The following is a 24,322-nucleotide window of genomic DNA, read 5'->3' on the forward strand; positions in this document are numbered from 1 at the left end:
AATAGTTTAAAGTGCAAGAATTTCATAATAATCATGTTATCAGGACCGCAAACAAGCCAATCTATTCCCGAGCAGTTCGAGCTCAATTTGCTAAAAGTTTGGCCCGCATTTATTTATTTAATAAACGAACCGAACAAAATATATCTGTTCGATTAATAAACGAGCCGACCTCAAGTATATTTTAGTTCGACTCGTGAGTTTACAAACACGTTTGTGAATAAATTTATTAATGGAAGCGTAATACATCTTTTGTAAAATTTGGTAATTAAAATTTACACATGATCCGTATATCATCATACTTGGTGAAATTATTTTTCCTTGTGCTAAAAATAAAAAAGTAATTTTTTTTTTTTTCATTTGCTCGTGTATGCTAAAAATAAAATAGTAGTATTAAACTAAAGAAAATTATATTAACCAAAATGCCATTGGGAGTATAATTGTAATTTACAATAATTTGAAAGATATATTTTTAAAATTTTTTGCCACATATCATCTGAAACTGACGGTCATGGAGGTAAATATAATTATCTAAAATACAGGGGAGGAAAGTGTAATAAATCCTAACTAGACGGAGGTAATTGATTGTAATTTATCCAATTTTCTTCTTTGCGTCGACAGTTTTCTATTCTGATTTTATTGCCGCGCCAAGACAATTTTTTTAGATAGAGAAAGAGAATGCATCATTCATCACAAGTGTTGATCGCACTTTCGTTGTTGGCATTAATCTCCGAGTTCAGTTCTTCCCGCGTTGTTGCATTGTACGGTCCGTCATCCCCAGTTGTTCAACTAAACCCCTCAAACTTCAAGTCCAAGGTAAATGCTCATAAAAATCTCTAATTTTGACACGATCGTCGAATTAGATGCCCTTGTATCTCAATTTAGATAATTTTATCCAAAATTTTTCAAGTTTTAATTAATGGGTACTTTGTGTCTGTTCATATAAATCTTAGATCCGAGTCAATTTTCAAATTCCTGTTAATGGGTCATGCAAAAACCTTTAAATATAAACGTTATCAATCTTTAGTTTTAGCATTTAAAATGGGTCTATTTGATGGTGTGTAGTTGCTGGTATATATGTATATATTCTCGACATTTACATATCAATTTCGTTTAGCGCTGTTAGGGAAACGATTTTATTGATTCGAATACAAATTGTTGATGAATTTTTCTTAGTTTTATTCTTCGTTCCCTTTTTTCTTTACAAGAGGTCCTTTCCAAACTATGATTCTGTGTGCAATTTTATCTATATGTTAAAGCAGGAGCTCCAAATTGCCAATGTGCTAATGCAGTTTTTTTCCTTTCTAAAAATAAGCATGAGGACTGGTGGTGAGTCTCAATTTGTTTTCTTTTTAATGTACCTTTTTTTGTATTTTTTAATTTTAACGTCATTTTACCTCTTCTTTTTTTTTTTTTTCTTTTCTTTTTTTTTTTTTTTTTTTTTTTTTCTATATTAATTTTAATTGGCAAAGTTAATATTTTCTTAGGCCTTTGTCACCTTTTGTCTCAATAAAAAGGATACAAATAAATAAAATGAAGCTTCTTAGAATTACTGGACAATGACTATTTTGCCTAAGAAAAAAATAAAGTGTTTTGGAACAACATAGGTATCTAAATTTCTAACAAATTTTATTTTATTTTACTTTTTTTTTTTTTTTTTTTTCCCGGGGCTTGGAATGATGGCAGGTCCTAAATTCAACTGGGGTCATTCTAGTTGAGTTCTTTGCACCTTGGTGCCTCCACTGTCAGGTTCTGACACCCACATGGGAAAAGGTTGCAGCAGTCTTGGAAGGTGTGGCTACTGTGGCAGCTCTTGATGCTGCTGCTCACCCGTCTCTTGCTCAGGTTTTCTATAGTTGATATATTTCTTCTTATGTGATTAATGTGATTACTAGAAATATGTTGTTTTCTTGTTGTCCATGGATGCAGTATGAGCAATGACAAGATTGATTGACCATAGGTAATGTAAGAACTAAAAAACGGTAGATATCATTAAGGCACCGTCTGATTGGGCTCTGAAAAAGAAATTAAAAGGAGCTTTTAAAAAAAACTGTATGGCATTTATGGGTGTGGCATAGTTGGTAATGGTCATTGTGGGTGATGGTCATATTAGTCGCTGTGGCAGTTTGGTTTGGTGATATTTCTGGAATAAGTTGTTGGTGATGCAAGGAAGATAGTATTCGGATAGCGGAGGACCTAATGGTTGTGACAATAATGGCGGTAATGTTAGCGACAGTTATATTGATGTTGGAGGCAGAAGAGTGTCTAGTAGTGCTAGCTGCATTAGCTTAGGTGGTGGTAAATTGTTTGTATTGAACTATTGATGGTAAAATCTTATAAAGGTTGAGAAAAACTGAAAAAATCTACACTGATTGATAGATGGTAGCATATTGTGCAGAGACGGTGGTAGTAGTAAGGTTTGTGAGAGGTAATGATAACACTAGCACCAGAGGGAAAGTAAAATTTTCTTTTGCAAGTGAATTTTTTTCTACTTCAACTTAAAAGCATGTCTTACACTTTTTTTTTTTTCCCTCTATAAAATGACTTTTATAGTCTATTATCACACATGACTTTCTTTGCATTTTTTCACTAATTTGCTCCAAAGCCACACACACAGAAGTTATTACCAAAATATTAACAAAACAATACCTAGTTTTAGCTTTTCTATTTCTTGTTTTTGTGATCGACTGCCTCTGAACATAATCTGATGGGATACATTGTTCTATTCTTTTGGTAGTGGATATGCGTAAAAGGTTTCACAAGGGGAGAAAAAAGAAGTGAGCTGCGTTTACATAAAACGAAGTAAATCAAATATGCTGGGCTGGCACTGGCAGTTATTGCAAGTTGAATATCATAAAGGTGTAACAATATAAACACAATTAGGGACTTCTATTTTCTTTTTGATATGGACTGATGACCAGTACAACTGTGCAATAATCTAGTTGGAATTAGTTACCTAATCTAATTCGAACAGTGGATCTGATTCCTGAACTATTGGCATTTTCTTGGTGCTAGTATTTATCTTGATCATTCAATTTGCTTTCTATAGCTATAGGGCTTGTCACGAAATGTCATATTCTCAATTTTAAAAACCAATGGCACCGCATTCCAAAAAGTAAAATAATAAACCAAATACAAATTAAAAGAAACAAGAAACTATAATAACCAATGGCACATAGATTAAATTTTCACTTGTTTTGGAGCTTTCATTTATCTAATTTCCTGTAGTAGTAACTAAAAATTTATAATGATGATTAATTTTGTTAGTGCTATTTTAATGCATTATCCCCCTTCCTAAAACCCCCCCTCCCCTCTCTTTTTCTTCCAGGAATATGGGATCAGAGGGTTTCCAACAATGAAGGTGTTTGCAGCTGGAAAATCTCCAGTAGATTACAAAGGAGCTAGGGATGTTGAACCCATTGCAGAATTTGCAGTCCAACAGGTTATTACATTTATCTACTCAACTTAAAAATTCCATCTACAGTAGCTTTATCTTGTTCTTATATTTTCTTCTTTTGTGGCATAAAATGTTGCACTGCATCTCCTTTTGATAATTAAATGAGCAAAGAAAAAAGAGAAGAAAAGTGTGATGTATTCTTATTTATCTAATTATCTTAGAAGAAAAAGGATCAATCCTTTTTTTAACATAATGCAATTTTCTTTGAATATGATGCACCAAGCAACCAACTGCTTAAATGCTATTTATGGAACTTGTTTGTGGTAAAATGTGGGAATGATTTTCATGATGCCAGAGTTTCATGCCCAGTTACATAGTCAAAAGCAAAAACTAATATATATTTGAAAATTGTTTAAACATAACAAGCTATTCTCCCACTAATGAGTTATCGTCAGTTATCTTAGACGACATTCAACAAATCATGAAAGCCCATTCTGTTTTTAAGTTGGTTTGGGCTCCTCGGATGTGCAGCCGGCCAATCTTCTTAGTAAATGGGCCTCCTCTAAGTTAGTTTGAGATCTAGAGTGGGACATCTGGTCCACTTGGCTCCTCCAAGCCTTAAAATCAGTTCTCTTTGTTCTTTAGTTCTCTTTGTACTGTCAGAAAAAAAAGAAAAAAAAAAAAAAAAAGGTGGCAAACAACCATTGATGCAATGGCATTTTCAAATACCTAGAATTTGAAAATTAATTTTTTTTTTTGAGGTGTGCATGGAGTACCCAATTAATGGTACCATATTTCCTTGTGAAGCTCCTGATTAAATCGTTATGAGCAACGACACATCTTAGCTTATTCTAGGTACCAGTTATCAGAAATGAAAATGCTAAGATATTTCAGTTGTTTACAGATAAAGGCACTTCTAAAAGAGAGGATAAATGGAAAAGCATTGGGAGGATCAAATGAAAAATCTGAGCCTAGTGCATCTGTAGAATTGAATTCACTTAATTTCGATGAATTGGTGCTTAAAAGTAAAGAACTTTGGATTGTGGAGTTCTTTGCACCTTGGTAAGTATTGCTTACTGGTTTTAGGTTTTAACCGTTTTGAATGATTTTCACTGTCCATATATATCATAAGTGCTCTTAAGAAAATTCAAAATATTAATTATATTTTGAAGGCCAGTCACTAGATGCTCTGATCTATCATGAATCGTAACATCATATGACTGGTATAGATTATGGTCAATATATCCAGTACTCCTGGATGATTTTGTGTTAGCTGTGGTTGGCTGATTATTCACTTTCCACATATAGCACGAGTGCTCAAAAGAACATTTCATTTTTTTAGTATATAATTTAAAGGCGACTCACTGGACAAATTTCAAGTCACTGAGGATTTAGAATAGAACTTCGAACTGTAACTTAATTCATTCTTGGCTAATGCTACTATAATCTCACAGAGATTATTGTTAATGAAATTTATGAGTACAAGATGTTTTGGCACAAGCTGGTGCAAATTGTACTTGCTTGAGCATTTGAATGAGTTTTGAGGGGATCTCTGGGATCTGCAGGTGACAGATCTATTGAAAATAAAACTAAATATTGCTGGGAACTAAAATCTTAATATGAATGGTGTTAAAAGAGTATTGTCATTAAATGAATGTACAGAACAAGAAGTTGAAATTTGCCTCTTCGTGGCGCTTGATCTTTAGATATTTACACAATTATGTGGTATAAATTGAATAGCAAGTCCTAATGTTTGGGCTTAGATTGCATCGACTAGTGCTTTAATATCCATAACATATCAATTTTATAGCTCTAGTAATATATATATTTTTCAACTTATTTTCATTTAAAGGTGTAGACACTGCAAGAGGCTAGCTCCGGATTGGAAGAAGGCAGCAAATAATTTGAAGGGCAGAGTGAAGTTGGGTCATGTGGACTCTGTTGCGGAGGAGGTAATGTTTGAATTTTGTTCCTGACCTGGTATATTGACAACCTGTTTCCTTTCTGACCTGTCTTTATATTATGTAATAATAATTTGTCACCACAATTAACTCACTGGATTTCTTAACTTGTCCTCCCAAGTTTTGGACTTTAGCTTTATCGGAAGCATTGTGGGTGTCCATTATTTTCTGTTAGGGTTTTTATTTTATTTTTTTATTTTTATATTGGGTACAAATGAGTTTTTGAACTACCTATACCACCAGGTTTCTCTTATCATCATAATTTGTGCCCATATTCGGTACTTCCTTTCCTTGTATGCTTCTGGTGTCCAATTCATACTTCATAGGTGAAGAACCTCTCCCCCTGAAGCAATGAAAACAAGATGACATTTTCGCGTTAGCACCAGTTTGATTCTGAAGATGAGACATAAGATAAATATGATGACTATTTGTTTGGTGTAGAATTATTGGCTTTGCTTGTTTGCTTATCAAAATGTATTGTTATAATGACGGTGTGGTTACCAGTCTCTAATGAACAGGTACAACGTGCAAGATTTCCCCACTATCTTGGTATTTGGTGCCGACAAAAAGAGTCCATCCCCTTATGAAGGTGCAATGTCTGCCTTGGCGATTGAATCATTTGCTCTAGAGCAGCTCGAAACAAATGTTTTGCCTCCTGAAGTGACTGAGTTGACTGGCCCAGTATGCTTTCTTGTTCCAACCAAATATTCTCTGTATGAAATATTTCCATGGTAAATGACATTTTGTGATCTTTCGGTGTAGGATGTGATGGTGGAGAAGTGTGGTTCAGCTGCCATTTGTTTTGTTTCTTTCCTCCCTGACATTTTGGACTCCAAGGCAGAAGGAAGGAACAAGTACCTAGATATGTTGTTATCAGTGGCAGAGAAGTTCAAAATGAGTTCCTACAGGCAATAATAAATGCTTCCTTTGCTTAAATTCATCTTCGTTCATCTTCTTAAATTCCCACCATGAGATTCATCATTTTCAGATTCAACGCAGCAGAGTGTCTGTCTAACATCATATGAATACACCTTTAAAATGCTGAAAGAAACATGAAAGCTGTATGGCTCAATGGATGGACAATAGTCTCCAGTTATAACTAAAATTAAGATTTGACATATATTGCAGCTATGTTTGGGCGGGTGCAGGTAAGCAGCCAGATCTTGAAAAGCATGTACGTGTTGGTGGTTACGGGTACCCAGCTTTAGTAGCCCTGAACCTTAAGAAAGGAGCATATGCACCACTTCGTAGTGCGTTTCAGCATGACCAGATAGTGTAAGTATCTTGTTTCCGTTTCCATTTAAATGTAATGATATCAAATGAAGCAACCATGAATACAGTCCATTTAATTTCTCAGAGAATTTGTGAAAAAAGCTGGACTCGGGGGAAATGGTAATCTGCGTCTAGGGAGTACACCTCTGATTGTTAACACCGAGCCATGGGATGGCAAAGACGGAGAAATTGTTGAAGAAGATGAGTTCTCCCTAGATGAACTTATGGCTGAGTAATTACAAACAAGGATTAACGATAATCAGTTCGGAGTTAATCTTAATTAGAAGGAAAAGAGTGACATCTTATAGAAATGATTTTGATGTTATGAGCATTATACCTCACAAGCAATGCATCTTCGGTTGCTTGATTGTTGCTGTACTAAAGCAACTAGTTTACCTATAAAAAATTTATTGCATAACAAAGCTTTGTCTATTTTCATTCAATCAAGATGTTCTTTTTAGCATACTAGATTAAACAAATAGGTTCATATGAAATGGTTGGTCCCGTTCTTTGATGGCGAAACAAATGTATCAATTTCTACTTCAAACTCCAGAACTCGCTAAAGAATAAATGCTTCAGTTTCTAGTTACTATTTTTTTTTTTTTTTCAGAAGGTATCATTTTTAGTTATTGATTGTGTAGCATCCATAGGTTCAAATATTTCTCTATAGAGTGTAGACTGAAATGACGAATTTGCACTGGTATGATATCCCTTCACGGTTTTCATTTATAATTTAACAACGAGAAGAATGAAGAGACTGTACCCAATATCAAAGGAGAAATTTTATTTTGCACAAAACTATACTCAACATTTGTGGATGCAAAAATGGCCATGAGCTGAAGGAAAAAATTGAAACTTTTGGTAACTTAATGTGGGGGAGAGCGTCTCCTTCCTGCAAAGGTGGGAAGGTTAATTTAGGCGATTCTGACTGGAAGATCATGGAGGTCTCGGAGGATCAGCCCTCCACCACCAAAGTAAGGAATACACCCATATATACGTATATAGACTCACACGCATATAATATATATATATATATATTAGAAGTCCTTTACAATCTCCTGTTAAAATCAACTTTTCTCTTTCCTCTTTTTTCATCAAAGTCACTACAAGCACATATTTTACAAAATGATGCCTTGGATAGAAGATTTTCCTGTTCAACTCTATAAATACAGAAATACAAACAAAAACTTTAGAGAGAGTTGCATCTGCTTTTTGTTAGTTGGTTCGGGGAAAAAAAAATCTAAGAAACGGGCAAATTCGACCTGCTGGTTTAAAAGGGGGAAGGGGGGGAGGGGTCATATCTGCCCTTGAAACTTCTAAAAGTAGGAATTTCCGATTCTTGACAAGCATTCTTTCCTCAGAGGTGAATCTGTAAATATGGCTCTGATGAAATCTTCCACCTGCAAAAGTCAACAGCTTAGGTTATAAAACATCAATCCACAAGGATAAATTATTGGGTACCCGGGGGGAACCAACAATGTGGTACCCCCAGCCAATAGTGAGTACTGTAATGATTTCATATCATCAAGGAAAATAGCGAGTTTTCAATGGCCGGAGGTACTATATAGTCAGTCCCCCAGGGAACAAAATATTTTTTCATCCACAAGACAATCTCATAGAAGAGGGATCAAATATATATGACAGAAAAATGGTAACAAATATCATTAATAGATGTGGTTTTGAATCTTCAAATTTGCGACCATGTAGTTAAATTTATACAAGAAAATGGCCATTGAAGAAAAGAAAAGGGTTGCAGATATCAGAGGAACATTGAATATTAAAGGGAAAAAAAAAAAAAAAAAAGCAACTCTGTCCAATCACTATGATTTACCAACATGGAACATTATAAAGATTTCTGCTTAAAAATCTACGAGTTGATTGCCAATATAATTAACCAAAATGGAATAGAGTATGTGAATCTAATGGCTGGAAGTGTTCAAATTCATCTTATCCATCTTATTGTACCTCAGATGATGTAAAACCACAATTGACCAGCTCTCCACTTTCCCAAGCTGCTGTAATAGACTTTAAAGGCATGTCCAACAAATCTATGTGAGAAAGAGGTAAATTTGAGTTAGTTTTTTAATTGCAAATCAACGACTATGTTAAACAATCACAATCAAATATCACAAAAGAATGTGTCAAGGAATCATGCCTGACAGTCTGCGTAATTTACGTAGGGAGGGAATGAGATTGTCTATAGAGTACGTAAAGCCCTCCTGTGACGACTTCCCTGTTTGGTTGATAGCAACCAGTGAGTCCAATAAAGAAGATTGGTTCTCCAACATCAAATGAATGAGTCTTTGAAGCTGAAACATAATAACATGTAAGCCTCTAATAATCAAAATTTCAACGGACAGAAACTACGAACGAAAGTTCATTGATTGCACCTGCAATGTTTCCTCCGCTGCCATGTCATCTAAAAGGAGTATATCTTTAGTCATTCTAGAAAAAACTGACTCCAGAACTATGCACATACTTCTCTTGTAAGTCAATGGAAGCAAAAGAGGCTCCCAAATCATACGTACTTTCTCAAGGATGAAAACAACCTGATCAAGAAACAGTTACTTCTATCCCCAGATAAGAACAAAAGGTGCAAAAAATAATTTTAACAAAAATGCATCCATTAATTTACATCATTGCTACCTGATCTATGCTAAACTTTGCAGACCCATAGTGTTGCAATTGGTGGGTATTTTGAAATCCATCGGCACCATCAATAGCCTAATAAAGCACAAGATTTCCGGAGTAATGAATCAAAGAAGCCTAGCAATAAATAAATAAAAGAGTAAAAAGAAAATATGGTCCATGTTTACATTTCAACAAGTATACCTCCTTTAAGTTATAAATGACGAGTTGAATCTGTCTCTGTAATATTTCTTCTGCCATAAACTGGAATCTTGGAGCCAAATCAATAAACACAGCAAGCTCTTTGATGGAACTTGGAAAGTCTGAGCGATACTGAAACAGTGGAGTACACCTGTATGAGCTTACAAAAGGTTTATCTATTGCAGGACAAATCAGATCAATTCCATGACTAAACCTTTGTTTGGTAGGAAGGAAGGAAGAGGAACGGAGGGAGGAAAAGAAGGATAGAGCAGGTCACTATTTTTTGGTATGAGAGAGAGGAAGAGGGAAGGGAACGATGGAGGGATGATGCTTCCGTCCGGGCACACCATTTTTCATTCTCCTAAAAGGGGATGGAATGGAGGTTGGAAAAGAAGGAAAACTTTACGACAAACACTGCGAACCAAGAACACAATCAAGAATCACGATAGAAAAAAATAATACGCCACGCAAAGAACACAAAGATTTACGTGGTTCGCCAAAGACCGTCCACGGTGAAGATCCAGCGAAAGACTTCACTATGCGAAAATCAACATATTACAAGTTTCGGCCCCCAAACCCTAGCACACACTCTCTCTCTCTCTCTCTCTCCTGTGGTTTTTAGTTTTCTCTTGTTATCCCACTCTAAACCCTAAATGCCCTTTTATATCGGGCTGCACGTGAGTACTAAACAGGGTCCATGACCTGCAATAGAAAATATCAAACAAATTTCCCACCATTTTTCGGGTCAAAACAGGTCACAACGAGACTTAGGCCAAAACAAAATTTGGGCCACAGCATCACAAAAACCATTGTATAAATTGTAAAATGACAAAATTACCCTTCATTAAAATTTGTTCAACCTTTGTTTGTGTATTAATTTAGATAATGGAGGTTATAATTGTAGAAAAGAAATAAACTCTTCCCTTCCCTCATACCAAACAATCAAAGGGGTCACCTCTTTCCCCTCCCTTCCACCCAACCAAAAAAAAAGAGGGAAGGACACCATTCCTTCACTAGAGATGCATCTTCCATCCCTTCTATCCCCCATTCTGTCCACTTATGCTTCCATCATGCCAAATGAAGCATAAAAGAAAAGTTGAATCAGCTCTGTGTGTCTGCCAGGTCATTGTTCAATCATTTTTATTCTTCAATAAATCAGTTTTATTAATTCACTTCAAGCATGACTAAAGCCAAGCAAAATCTAAAGAAATATTATAAACATTTGATAGTTTGGTTTAAGAGTTCAAAATCTTAAACCTTGGTCTCAGTCTAAGTTGAGGTTACTACCATAACACTTCTACCCAAGCAATTTATAACCAGGATTTAACCATCAACATTAGGCAAGGTATGCCGTTCTTGAAATTTGACTATAACAACAAATTTCTCTTTTATGTTCCTTCATTGTAATTGGTTAATAAATCCTATAACATAATTTACAATAATATAATATAAAGGTAACAAGAAGGAGCAAAAGTCAAAACAAATCCAAAAGGCCGAATTTAAAAAACTGTACATTTCAAAAGCAATCATTTACTTACACAGATTAAAAAAAGACGACCACTCACACACAAAAACCTGCTTAGGATTCATCTAAGTTATCTAAACACCCTGATTCCCATCATAACCCCATTTTAGCATAAGTTTTATATGCCTGAACCCACTCAGGAAACCATACTGATAGGACTAAAATACACTTCTGCTACTAGCCTTAAATTCTGAAATAGGTGTATGTGGTGAGTTAAATGTTGTACATGTCATTTACCAAAATGTGAGGTGACCTCCTAATCTAACAAGAATATTTAAGTCCAATAGCCAATATAATAGACTGGATGCACAATAATATAGAGAAGTATCAATGTAAATAAGTTAATTGCATAAGATCACACAACCATACCTCAAATGCAAGCCCAAGAATTTCCTGAGACAGATAAAGACAGTCGTTGTGAATTAGACCAGCAACCTGATTGATGCCATCAAGCTGCCTTTCTAGCTTCACAAGTAAAAAAAAAAATAGATTACCACCGTAGTCATGAATAAGTTACAGCATGAAACTTTTAGATATAACACATCTGGTGGTTCACTCAAGCTTTGAAAATTAAGAGAGATAATCTTTCTTTTTTCCTTTTGGTAGTAGAGAGATCATCAAAAAGCTCTAGTAAAGAGCAAGAAATAGTAGAAAAGTAAGTTTCTTTCGCCATACGAAGATTGCATGAATAGCAATATGCAATACGTCTAGAATAAACATAAATCATGTCTCAAGCTGAACCTTTCTTTTCTCTCTATCTCCTTTTTAATTTTTTTTTTTTTTTTTTGTTTCTTTTTCTTTTTCCTGCATGTAACTGCCATTCACTAACCTTGACAGGAATAACAGCTCCATAAAGAAGTAGAGCATCTCTAACAGCATGATAGAATTGCAGTGCCACTCTTGTCGAAGACAAGCAAACATCCTGCACATGTTGCGTTATTTCAATTGCTTGCTCAAGAAATAGTACAAACGTTGCTCAGTTATAATAAGACCACTGTAAAAATGAATGCCCATCAAACTTGCATTGCCAATGAAAAAAAATAAAAAAAACTTGCATCACCCAATTCCTTATATGCATGGGCAATAATGTAAGGATCGTGTATATTTATACACACACACATATAAAGATAGCAGAGGCACCTAAAAATTGAAAAGAAATATCTAAATTTCCACCATTTTGGGGGGGTGTGGGGGGGTTGGTTGTTGGGTGGAAGATGAATATTCTTCTTTAGGTATAAGGGTTACCTTCCGGGAAAAAAATAAAATAATAATAAAACACCTTAAGGGTTTGATGCACTAGTTCCATTAGTTGAGAAGCTGCTTTAGACACTGTGCACCTCTCAGACAAAAAAAGCAAGTCAACAACACCATCAGGAGAATTTTCAGCATTTCCATCATTCTTCAATTTAGTAGCCTTCCCTGTATAGTCCTGCAGAAAGATTCAATATTCAAACCAAAAACATCCCAAATAACTACATAAATACAGCGTTACAGCATATCAAACTCACTTGAGGAAGGTTGAAGTTAGATTGTAGAAGCAAATTTCTCGCCTTCGCCAGGATCTCAACTTTCTTCCTTGATGCAAAGTGAACCTCAACATTGTCTGCAAAATTGCTCAATCTTTCATCCTTGTTATCAGGCGCAATGAACATCATTTCCTTTAACTTAGTCTCAAATTCAGATGTAAGGTTTACTACTTTCTGAAAGTCAGAAAGTTTGGAAGCATCGTCAGGGATAACCTGAAACCAGAAATTGTAGAAATTTCAATCTACATTAGTAAACTGGTACAACATTTAGATGTAGATATATATTTATGTTGGGGTCAGATTGTAATTGTATATAGAGTTTGTGGCCATTATGCAAATAGGCCTTTCTTGTCTTTGTATATAAACCCTTTTATGTCTGGGGTTGAAGTAATGAAAAAGAAAGGGGCTGCGCCTCCATCTGTTCTCTCTCTCATGTAAACTTGCACATGGTATCAGAGCACTGCAAGCAGAGGGAAGAGATAGGGCTTTGGTGACATCCAAGGTCACACCCAACTGAGCACTGCTCTTGGACTGCCCAGATAGCCAGAACGAAGCAGAGAACAGTCATCATCTTCATCACCATTTTCAGAGGCTGTTGTCACTGCGAGTGTTGACGGAAGTTTCGAACCAGTGTTGCGGTTCCTGATTGTGGCCGTTTTCTTCATCGACGACCGTCTGTGTTGTTGTCGCCAACTGTGGATTAGTTGTTTAATCGCCATTTGCGACTTATTTTGTGGTATGCTTCTTCATTTGGAACTGAGTGTGGTTCTTTGCTGTAGCTGAGAGATTTGCAGAGGCTTCACCGTGTTTGTGATTGGGGCTTCGCCTTGTGGAGGTCTCGATTCTCCATTCTTGACCTCAGATCCTTGTGTGTTTGTTGTCGGCAGCAGATTGTGGTCCTCGTCGGCGTTCACAGTGAAGAAGAAGAGCTGTGTTTGGCTATGGATGTGAAGCTATCCCAACCTTGGTTTACTAAAACCAGGTTTGCAGAGATTCGGTTATGGTTCAACCCGGTTCTGTTGACCCATTTACGAGATCTGAAATCAGTCCAGTTTTCTGTCTTGCCTTCTCAGTCATTCTTCACATCAGGTTGTGAGTTCCTTATATATATATATGTGTGTTCTTTCTTTCTCCTTTTCCCTTGTTTAATTGCTGTTCAATTCTTTGTTTCCCTCTCCTCTGTTGTCTCCTGGCCTGTTTGGCTCTTTAGGCTTCTCGGGAGTTTGTTTTATTTGGGAACACATTTATTTATTTTAAAAAATAAAAAATAAAAAAACTCCAATGTCAAAATTTTCTAGTACTGATAGTGTCACACTGTCCAGAGCCGAGTTCAATTCATTAGTTAACTCGGCACAAGCCGGAACTGTTGACGGTGTTGTTTCCTTCGCCTAATCAGGTAACATTGCATGTTTTTCACACTTTCCATCTTCATCTTCTCCTTCGATTCTTGACTCTAGTGCATCTACCCATCTGACGGGTAATGAATCCTTATTTTTTGATTTTCATAAGGTTACTTCTCCTACTTTTGTTACTCTCGCTGATAGTAGGACTCGTCCCATTACTGGGCAGGGTACCATTCGCCTCACTTCTTCCATTTTGTTATCTTCTGTGCAATTGGTTCCTGAGTTTCCTTTCAATTTAATATCAGGGAGCAAGCCCACTCAGGCACTCAACTGTTCTGTAACCTTTTATCACTCATTTTTGTGTCTTTTAGGATCTCAAAACGAAGTTGACAATTGGTGGTGGTTTTGCGAAAAATGGTCTTTATTACTTGGATTGTCAGTCGTCTACTAGTGGTACTGCTCTCCATTCATAAGCTTCAGCCAATGCCCAACAGTGGCATTATTGGTTGGGTCATGCATCCTTAAGGTACTTGAAGTCTGCCATTCCTTCTCTTGGGTTAGTGTCTACTTTAGAATGTGAGTCGTGTCAATTAGGCAAGCACCATGGAGTCTCGTTTCCTCCCTGAGTTGATAATCGCCGGTCTTCTTTATTTGAATTGGTACATACTGACATTTGGGGTCCTGTGCGTCATGTGAGTAATTTAGGGTTTTCATATTTTGTTACCTTTGTTGATGTCCAATTTGGCTGTGTTACAAAAATTTTACAATCTGATAATGCTATGGAATATGTAAAAGGTGCTATTTCTACATTTTGTGACTCTCGTGGTATTTTGCACCAAACTTCTTATTCTTATACTCCTCAACAAAATGACGTAGCAGAACGGAAAAATAGGCATTTAATTGAAATAGCTCAGACTTTAATAATCCATATGCATCTTCCAAAGCCATTTTGGGGCGATACTGTTTTAATTGCTTGCTATTTAATTAATCGTATGCCATCTTCCGTTCTTAACTAGAAATGCCCTTATTCTGTTGTTTTTCCTAATCGACCGTTATTTGCATTTACTCCTCGTGTTTTTGTGTGTGTGCGCTTTGCTCACATATTACGTCCTGGCACTGATAAATTGTCTCCTCGTGCCATTAAGTGTGTCTTTAGTGGGTACTCTAAGACTCAAAAAGGTTATTAATGTTGGGATCCTAACACTCGTTGTGCTTTTATGTGTATGGATGTTACCTTTTTTGAGGACACTCCTTCCTTCTCTGCCCGTGGTTCATCTTTAAATACTGATCTGTTGCTTCCGCTACCGGTTGTGTCTACTTCATTAGAGTCTGTCACACCACGACCACTACAAGTGTATGGTCGACGATCACAGGCAACCCCACCCCAATTGTCTACTTCTATTGAGGTTCCTTCTCCTGCTGATGATCTTCCTATTGCCCTCCGTAAAGGTATTCGTTCTTGTGTTACTGCACATCCCATTTCTAATTTTGTCTCATATAATCATGTTTCACCCTCTTTATCCTGTTTTTTATCCACATTATCTGTTACTGTTATTCCCAAGACTAGGGGTGCACACGGTTCAGTTCGGTTCCTGACGGAATCGGAACCGAAACCGATCTTAACGGTTCCTTAAAAATGGAACCGGAACCGAACCGTTGAGATCTGGAACTGAACCGCACGGTTTGGTTCCAGTTCGGTTCCAAGGAACCATTGACTGTCTGAATCAACTTCGCAAATCTCTGGCCACAATAATTACAAACCTTGATATACAAAACAAGAATACACAAAATCAAGAATTACAAACCTTGATATATATATATATATATATATATATATATGCATACACAAACACAAATCTCTGGCCACATTACAGACCTTGATATACAAAACAAGAATACACAAAATCAAGAATTATAGACCTTGATAGTTGATTTAGAAAAAAAATTAAAACAAAACCCATACATACAAGTTAGCAGTCTCACAGAGAGAGAAAGGGGCAAGCTTGAGAGTTGAGAGACAACGGCTGAAGCTTGCGAACGGCGGCGAACCCGAACTGAAACAACGGGCGGTGGAAACTGAAAGATATGGGTTTTGATTTTTTGAACTTCTTGCAGACAGATCTAAAATATATGGGTTTTGAACTTCTGATTCTTGTAGATTTTCTAGATCTGAAATATATGGGTTTTGAACTTCTGATTCTTGTAGATTTTGTAGTTTACAGTTGCAGAGAGAGAGAGGGCAAGTTCAGAGTAAAGAACGAGAATAGAGATGGAGGCGCTTGGAGTTGGGGAGGCTAAAATGATTTGCCCTAAAATATTTTGTTTTAAAGCTTTAGAAATAGGGTTACTAATATTTAATAATATAATCAAATATAATATATATATATATATCGGTTCGGTTCGGTTCCGGAACCAAACAGTGAGACCGGAACCGGAACCGGAACCGAACCTAATCTCAACGGTTTCTCATTTTAGGAACCGGAACCGGAACCATGAGAACCGAAATTTTGGTTCCGGTTCTACGGTTCTTTTGTGCACCCCTACCCAAGACTTTGCAGGATGCCCTTTTTAATTCCGATTGGCGCAAAGCAATGGTTGATGAAATGGATGCTCTTCATCGTAATGGGACATAGGATCTTGCTCCCTTACCTCCTGGTTCCAAACCGGTTGGTTGTAAGTGGGTCTACACTGTCAAATACCTTCATGATGGGTCTATTAAGCATTTGAAGGCTCGTCTTGTCGCAAAGGGGCACACCCAAACTTATGGTGTTGATTATGTTGAGACCTTTTCCCCTGTTGCAAAGATTTCTTGTATCCGGGTCCTTATTTCCATTGTTGCCTAGCCATTGTTTCAATTAGATGTGAAAAATAATTTCTTATATGGTGACTTAGTTGAAGAAGTTTATATGGAGCAACCACCTGGGTTTGTTGCTCAGGGGGAGTATCGTCATACCGTTTGTCGCCTTCAGAAGGCCCTGTATGGATTGAAGCAATCTCCAAAGACTTGGTTTGGCAGGTTCTCTAAGGCAGCATTAGCATTTGGTCTTAAAAGATGCCAGATAGACCATTCGGTGTTTCACCAGCACACTAAAGCTAGTTTCATTTTCCTTGTGGTATATGTAGATGACATTGTGATCACAGTTGATGATTCTGAAGGTATAGTTAAATTGAAGTTGTTTCTACAAAATCAGTTCCACACTAAAGACTTGGGTCAACTCAGATATTTCTTGGGTATTGAAGTTGCTAGATCCAAGGAAGGTATAAGTTTATCTCAAAGAAAATATGTGTTGGATTTATTAGAAAAAACATGTATGTTGGGTGGTCGTCCAGTTTATGCTCCTATGGATCCAAATACAAAACTTTTGTCAGATGAAGGTGATCTATTTGATGATCCTGGCAGATATCAACGTCTTGTTGGGAAATTAATTTATCTCACTATCACTCGACCGAATATCTCATATGCAGTTAGTGCTGTAAGTCAATTCATGGGATCTCCTAAGATGCCACATTGGAATGCAGTTCTTCGAATTATTCGATACCTCAAGCAAGCTCCAGGTTTTAGGTTGCTATATAAATCAAATGGACATCTTAGGGTGGAAGGTTTCACAGATGCTGACTGGGCTGGTTCTCCCTTAGATAGGAGATCTAGTATAGGCTACTGCACATTTGTAGGTGGAAATCTTGTTACATGGAAAAGTAAAAAGCAAACATTGGTAGCACGGTCTAACGTTGAAGCAGAGTGCAGTGCGATAGCCCATACCTCTAGTGAGTTAACGTGGATACAACATTTTCTTGAGGAACTTGGGTTAATAGTCAAGAGTCCTATTCCATTGTTCTGTGATAACCAAACAGCTGTTCACATTGCATTCAATCCGGTATTTCATGAAAGAACCAAGCATATTGAAGTTGATTGCCACTTCATTCGAGAGAGAATATTGAGTGGGAACATTTCTACTCCATTTGTGAAGTCTGAAGATCAATTAGCTGATATGTTTACTAAGGCTCTTGGTCATAATCAGTTAAAGGTGATATGTTCCAAGCTGGGATTATATGATATATATTCTCGAGCTTGAGGGGGAGTGTTACAACATTTACATGTAGATGTATATTTATGTTGGGATCAGATTGTAATTGTATATAGAGCTCATGGCCATTATGCAAATAGGCCTTTCTTGTCTTTGTATATAAACCCTTTTATGTATAGCAGTTTCTTTGTAATACAGCACAGCCATAAGTGAATCACATATGCAACAAGCAATATTACTGCTTACACAATGGTAAAGGTGGGTGGCAGCAGTAATTTAAGCTTCCATGTTGACAAACCAATGAAGTAAAATTAACCAATCAATCTGGTCCTGACTGACAACTGGTCTCACAAGAAAAATGAAAACTATGTTCCCAAACAAACTACCTGAAACTTCTTTAGAACTAGAAGCCGAATACTGTAATTTCTTAGTAAAACATGACAATGTTTACTCCACTAATTACAGAAGGAACTTCTCAAAATGGTGAAGAAGAAGAAGAAGAAGAAGCTGCAATTGTATCTTCTTAGTAAAACATGACAATTTACTACAGAAGAAACTTATCATAAGCTAAATGATATAACCTACTTCTGATTGAGCTGTGTCGACTAATGGGGACACTAAACAGAAAGTACATCAAAGAGCTACTAAACTTAGAGAGTGGAGTCTGAATTGGCTGGTAAAGTTGAACTTTTTCTCTTACATAGTGCATTGTTGAGCTCTGTAACAGGTCTCATGATAGTTCCCCATTTAGGTCCTTCACATTGAAATTTGCCCTTAATTTACTGATTTCATTTTGTGTTCTGTGTTTTAATCGTTGTGTGGCTAAGTGATTTAATTAAAATTAACAAATGAATAAAGAACAAGTTGAAAACCTATTAGCCTCTCTTTAAGTCTAAACCACATAACCTGTTTATCCATTTTGGAATTTGCTCATACAACTTTCAGAATAATTTCTAAGGTAACAAATTTCCAATACCCAACCCTTCCCATAATTTGCAATGGTACACTGTCACGTAAATGGTCCATCCTTTTGTGGATTGGACGGTGTGGTTGTACGACAATTAGCAATATATTTTCTTGGTTATGAAAAGGTTTTCCTACTGTAGGACACACATATAAATATATATTTTTTTTGATAAGTACTGTTGAACACATATATTAAGCATGCTTTACAGAAATTTACACCCTAGAACACGGATTGTCATCAATGCTGAAAAGACAAGAACAGTAAGATAATGTTTGGGTTGGATTATTTTGACTGATTTTATCACTTTTATTTATTTAATCTCTTAAAATGATACAATAAGATTCTTGTTTGAAAGTAACAGTTTGTTACCAGGGATAAGTATGAGCTGCATGACAACCTTATATTTGCTTATGAAAAAAAGCAATAACATCATAATCAAATCTGACAAATCTATTCTAAAGCAATAACATCACAAAAATATAAAAGCACAACGGAATTTTCTTTTTTAGCTGAATCAACCACAAATAATCATACACAAAATGCTCAAAATTCTAATCGATTATTCAGTAACCATTTATTTATTTATTTATTTATTATTATTATTATTATTATTATTTTGGTAAAAAAGGAAGATTAAATAATTAATTCAAGTAATAAAAATTTATTCACCAGATTGAGACAAAACTGTGAAGTATAGGAAAACCTAGTGAGTCCAATAAAATACTTGGAAAACAAACCTTAGAAAGGATATTGGAGATAATCAACTCTGACATCCTAGGCCACATCAATCTTCCAAAACATCGCATCCAATGACCATTTTGAAAACAAATTGAATTGTAGATAAACTTAATGGCCTGAATAATTGCTGAATAGATCTTTCCGGCATCAACATTTTCAATCTAAAAGTACAACAAAAATTGCAGATGCCGTTAGCAAATCCAAGAGCAAAGCATTTAAGGCAGTCGACATACTAATAGCATCATAAGTTCATAACACGAGGATCATTTTGTTCCATACATTGTACTATAGTGCAACCAGCACCACTTTGGAGAAATCAAGAAAGCGTACACTAGAACAATAAATTTTCAGATACAAAATCCATCTAAGTCCAAAGATACCTGAGCCATAAATTAAATATTCGACCAGAATCTTCCCACTTCAGGATACTCTAGAAAAGAACTTATGGATTCTAATTTTCACAAAAGTTGTGTCTGAACATATCATTTTAGCAAGTTAAATAAATTGATATAACATAGACACTGAAGGTCCACCATTAATTCTATATTCAACAAAATTGTGAGTGGAAGAAACAAGCTCTTTGCATTCCCATCTTCCATGATCGAGTTTGCATAACAAATGCAATGCTGTGGCTTGCATCCACACTAAATACATTTCATAAGGGACTATGTAAAAGCAGGAGGTTATGCTCATAGACCAGTGTCTCCAATCACATAGATTTTGTATAATGTCTGTAGTTCAATCTCATGTCAAACTTAATCAAGAAAACGCTGAGTTAAGGATTGAATGTATGAGACTTATCACATAACAAAAGGTTTTAAAGGAGAATAACATGTGTAGCATATATCAGTACAAATACTGTACAGGTAAACTCAAAGTTTGAAGTTCATTTTGCACGAATGAAACAATTTAATTAGAGATATTGGAGCTCCATGAGAGAGTTTAAAACTATTAACAATTACCTTTCTATCTCAGAATCTTAGAAGAATAACAATTGGATTAGAGTTTAGAACTTCTTAACTAGTACCTATTCAGCTAGGCTAGGGACCACATACACAAATTTAAAACGTGAGAAGTAAAATACTTATTATGTCTCAGAAAATTATGTATTAGAAGATTCAGAACAAATAATTGATGTTGCTTAGCATGTGCTTATTCTTGCTTGGCAGTTAATAAAGTGTTAACCAAGAAGAATTTGGTATTTCATTTGCTTTGCATGCCCTACTATTAGGATTTTTTTATTTATATAACTACAGCTTTCAGTCAAGACTCCAAACAGAATTGGTATAACATCAATCACAAGATTTACCTCAGGATCAGAAGAAGGGACTATCTTCAGAACAGCATCGGTCAAATGTCCTGAGTCATGATTTGTTTCCTCCACGAATGAAGAAGGAGATCTACTATTAACTGCCAGAGTGACGACATATTTAATCATCAAGTCTGCTACTTTACCAATCCCATAATCTAGAATTCCGACCACCTACATCAAACCCAAATCACAAAAAGTGAAATCATCACTTAGATCTGAGCTTCCAAAAGCAAGTTAAATACGAAATTCCAAAATCAGTAGGTGTTTCTCTATATGGGGCAGGGCGTGTTTAGTTCATACGCCTCTACTCCAAGATTCAAAGTTTTTACCCGTATTTCCTGTTTCAAACATAAATGCAAAAATCCTGCCAGAAGAATTCAAAATCCAACTTAATTGAAGTAGAAAGAACACAATCCTATGACTTACATCCATTGCTTTCAATACCGTATGAAGCTCAATCCCATCAGTTTTGTTTATACTCCCCCGATACTTTACTCGAACTGCATTACTTTTCTGCTCAAACCGCACAGCATTCCCCATAAACCTCACAAGCACTTCTTGTATCTACAAACCCAAATCCAATTCATCTAAAAGACAATCACAAACTCAATAAAAATCACCAATAAATAACTCAAAATTGACCAAAAAACAATGTAAAAACATTCAGTTGCTTGACAAAAGGAAAAGAACAAAAGAAAAAGAATTTAAAACATCAAATTCTTCCATTCATTTGGTTGAAAAAGCAATTGATTCAATTACTTCAAGCACATTAACTCGTCCACATTAAGTTCAATCATTCCATGTTTAAACAAGCCACTAAAAAATATAAATCTTCAAACTTAAACAAGCCACTAAAAAATATAAATCTTCAAACATTTCTCTCAACAAATTTTCTTCCCTTCTTCTCAGTTTGCTCAGATACTTAATAGTTATTTTTAACTGAATTTGTCATTCTTTCAGTAGGCAAAAAACCTGGTGGTGTACAATCATTTGGCTTATAGATAAATTAAACAACAAATTATGCAAAAAATCTTCAAAAAATTTGTTTTCCTCAGTTTTCTCAGCAACCACACAAGAGACTAGTCCATCTTACCTCCTCAAAGCACTCCGTCCACTCCTTCCTCAACAAAGCATACACCATTGGCTCTCTCTCCTCCGTTGTCGCTGCCGCCTCATCACGCATCCGCAACGCTGCTTTCAACCCCGTCATGGCCTCCGCCGCCTCAATCACCCTACCCGCCCTCATCTCCGCCTTAGCACGCGCCAACTTTTCGCTCAATTCCACAATTGCCCTCACCAACTCCAACAATTCCTTCTTCTCCTTGGCCTCCTTCCGCTTCCTCCCGATCTCCGCCACTACGTCTCTGATCTCGACGTCGACCGAGTGGTCCGAGATGAGCCCGAGGAGGTCGGATACTTGGCCCGATATCTGTTCGGATCTCGAAACGGCGTCGGAACATTGGGCGAAGAGCGAAGCGAAGTCCTGGTGATGAGAGAGAATGTAGCTCTGGACCTTGGACTTGATATGGAGGGAACGGACTTGGAGGCGATCGATGACGAGGCGGAGATCGGGTGCTGACAGTGGGGAGGAGTCGTCGAGGTCGTGGGATGAGAGGAGATCTCGGACGTCGATTGAGTTGAAGAGTACGTCCATTGATGATGATCTGGACTCTCTCTCTCTCTAGAAAAATGAAGAATTTTGGAGAGAGAATACTAGAAGCAGAGTTGGGAGTGCCGGAAATCGGCGGTGGAAGCTAATTTACGCCGGGAACGTTTTGCTATTAGGATATTACGTTAGGCCGTGAAGATGGGCTTTCAAAACTTAAGTTAGACAAGGACCGCAAGGCCCAAAACACTGAAGTTCTGAACATCCATGTCCATTATGTGACCTTTGATTTGCATTATCCACGGGCTAGTTTGGACTTGTGGTCCATTTCTCCACAACATTAATATCAAAATAAGCTAATTTATTTATTTATTATTTTTATTCACTAAATCTAATAAACCAACTCTTTTTGTCTTGAGGACGAGTTCAGTTCAACCAAAACTAAAATATTCAAATTTATTTATTTTTGTGAGTCTACTTTTTAGGGTCCCTCTAACAAATTTAAATACTCATATAAAAATTTAAATGTAAAGACACTGCATATCATATCCCTCATAAAAAAAAATAATCATAAAGTTTTAATTTGGTGCAAATAGATTCTCTAACAAATTTAAATCCCAAGTTGACTAAATTACTCGAACTATTTTATAAAATATATAAAATTAAATAATTTTGTAAAATGATCGAAAAATATTAAGGGTGTTTTTTACACACATTTTCAAATAGGGATAAAAGTGGTACGCGGAGTATATTTTAGGCTATATTTGGTAAAGTGGAAAGAAAAGAATGGATAACATTAGTTACGAGAGAAAAGAAATGAAATGAAATGAGAGGATAGTGTGAGCTATTTATCGTGTTTGGTTGACTAATGAAGAAAATGATAATAATCATGTTTGAAAAAAAAAAAAACAAAAAAAAAAAAACAAAACTATTTTAATGAATTTACCAATATAACATTTTCCATGGTTCTTGTCTTTTATAAATATAAGGGCAAATTTGATATGCTAAAAATTTCATTAAAAATGCTGCCACTTCCCTTCCTTTCTTTCCATTTCCTTTAATTTTTAGAGGGACAACAAAATAACTATTCAAGCTTTAAACATATCCCTCAAAATCCTTCCATTTCCTCTTTTTTACTTCTAAACGTTTATACCAAACACAAAACTCCGTATTTCTCCATTTCTTTTCTTTTCTTTTCCTTTCATTTCTTCTCAACCAAACTGGCCCTTAGGCTCTGTTCGGTAGGAAGGAAGGAAGAGGGGTGAAAGGAAAATAGGAGGGAAGGAACAAAATTCCTTCGTTCGGTAGGAAGGAGACATGGAGAGAAAGGATAATAGGAGGGATGGCTTATTCCTCCTTCTTTATAAATTTTCATCCGTCCAAATTTGGGCAGAAGACAAGAGAGAAAACAAGTGGAGTTATTAAATTACATGATTATCCTTCCCAAAAATTAAAAAATAAACCCTATACACATCTCGTCTCACGCAAAACCCTATCAAGAAACAAATTTTTTCTTCACGTTGAACTCTCTTTAGCGATCTCTCTCCAGCGATCTCTCTCACGCAGGTAAGAAACTCTCTCTTGCACTTTCTCTTCTCTATACATATATATAGATCGACAAAATTTACAAGTAGATTTGATTCATGTGTTATATATATATATATATTGCTATTGATGCAAGGTGAAAATTTTGAAATCGGATGTTAATCTACTGTTTGCTATGCTGCATATGAACTTTAAATAATCTACAATATAGGATTTCTATATTATCTTATAAATTAACTTAAAATAATAGATATAACACATGTGCTCTGGAGATACTGT

General features: G+C 36.0%; 2 protein-coding genes across 2 annotated transcripts; one reads left to right on the plus strand and one right to left on the minus strand.

Moving 5' to 3' along the window:
- The first annotated feature begins 621 nt into the window (after positions 1–621).
- On the plus strand, positions 622–7,216 carry LOC132308012 (protein disulfide isomerase-like 2-3). The gene is made up of 9 exons (XM_059805955.1): positions 622–813; positions 1,684–1,842; positions 3,326–3,439; positions 4,299–4,456; positions 5,247–5,346; positions 5,860–6,036; positions 6,118–6,263; positions 6,484–6,630; positions 6,713–7,216. The coding sequence occupies exons 1-9, from the start codon at positions 676–678 to the stop codon at positions 6,861–6,863; spliced, it is 1,290 nt and encodes a 429-aa protein (XP_059661938.1). The 5' UTR covers positions 622–675; the 3' UTR covers positions 6,864–7,216.
- A 472-nt stretch (positions 7,217–7,688) lies between these two features.
- On the minus strand, positions 7,689–22,715 carry LOC132308011 (centromere/kinetochore protein zw10 homolog). The gene is made up of 14 exons (XM_059805954.1): positions 21,986–22,715; positions 21,319–21,456; positions 20,890–21,063; positions 19,580–19,741; positions 12,490–12,720; positions 12,261–12,410; positions 11,811–11,903; positions 11,351–11,446; positions 9,460–9,588; positions 9,274–9,351; positions 9,018–9,176; positions 8,783–8,936; positions 8,593–8,675; positions 7,689–8,027 (listed from the first exon to the last, which is right to left on the minus strand). Exons 1-14 carry the CDS (start codon positions 22,544–22,546, stop codon positions 7,944–7,946), a joined length of 2,292 nt encoding a protein of 763 aa, XP_059661937.1. The 5' UTR covers positions 22,547–22,715; the 3' UTR covers positions 7,689–7,943.
- Between the last annotated feature and the right edge of the window lie 1,607 nt (positions 22,716–24,322).

The sequence above is a fragment of the Cornus florida genome, unplaced genomic scaffold, assembly GCF_030987335.1.
Source record: "Cornus florida cultivar Cherokee Brave unplaced genomic scaffold, ASM3098733v1 CherokeeBrave_3.0.0_Hap2_Chr05, whole genome shotgun sequence".
Classification (NCBI taxonomy): domain Eukaryota; kingdom Viridiplantae; phylum Streptophyta; class Magnoliopsida; order Cornales; family Cornaceae; genus Cornus; species Cornus florida.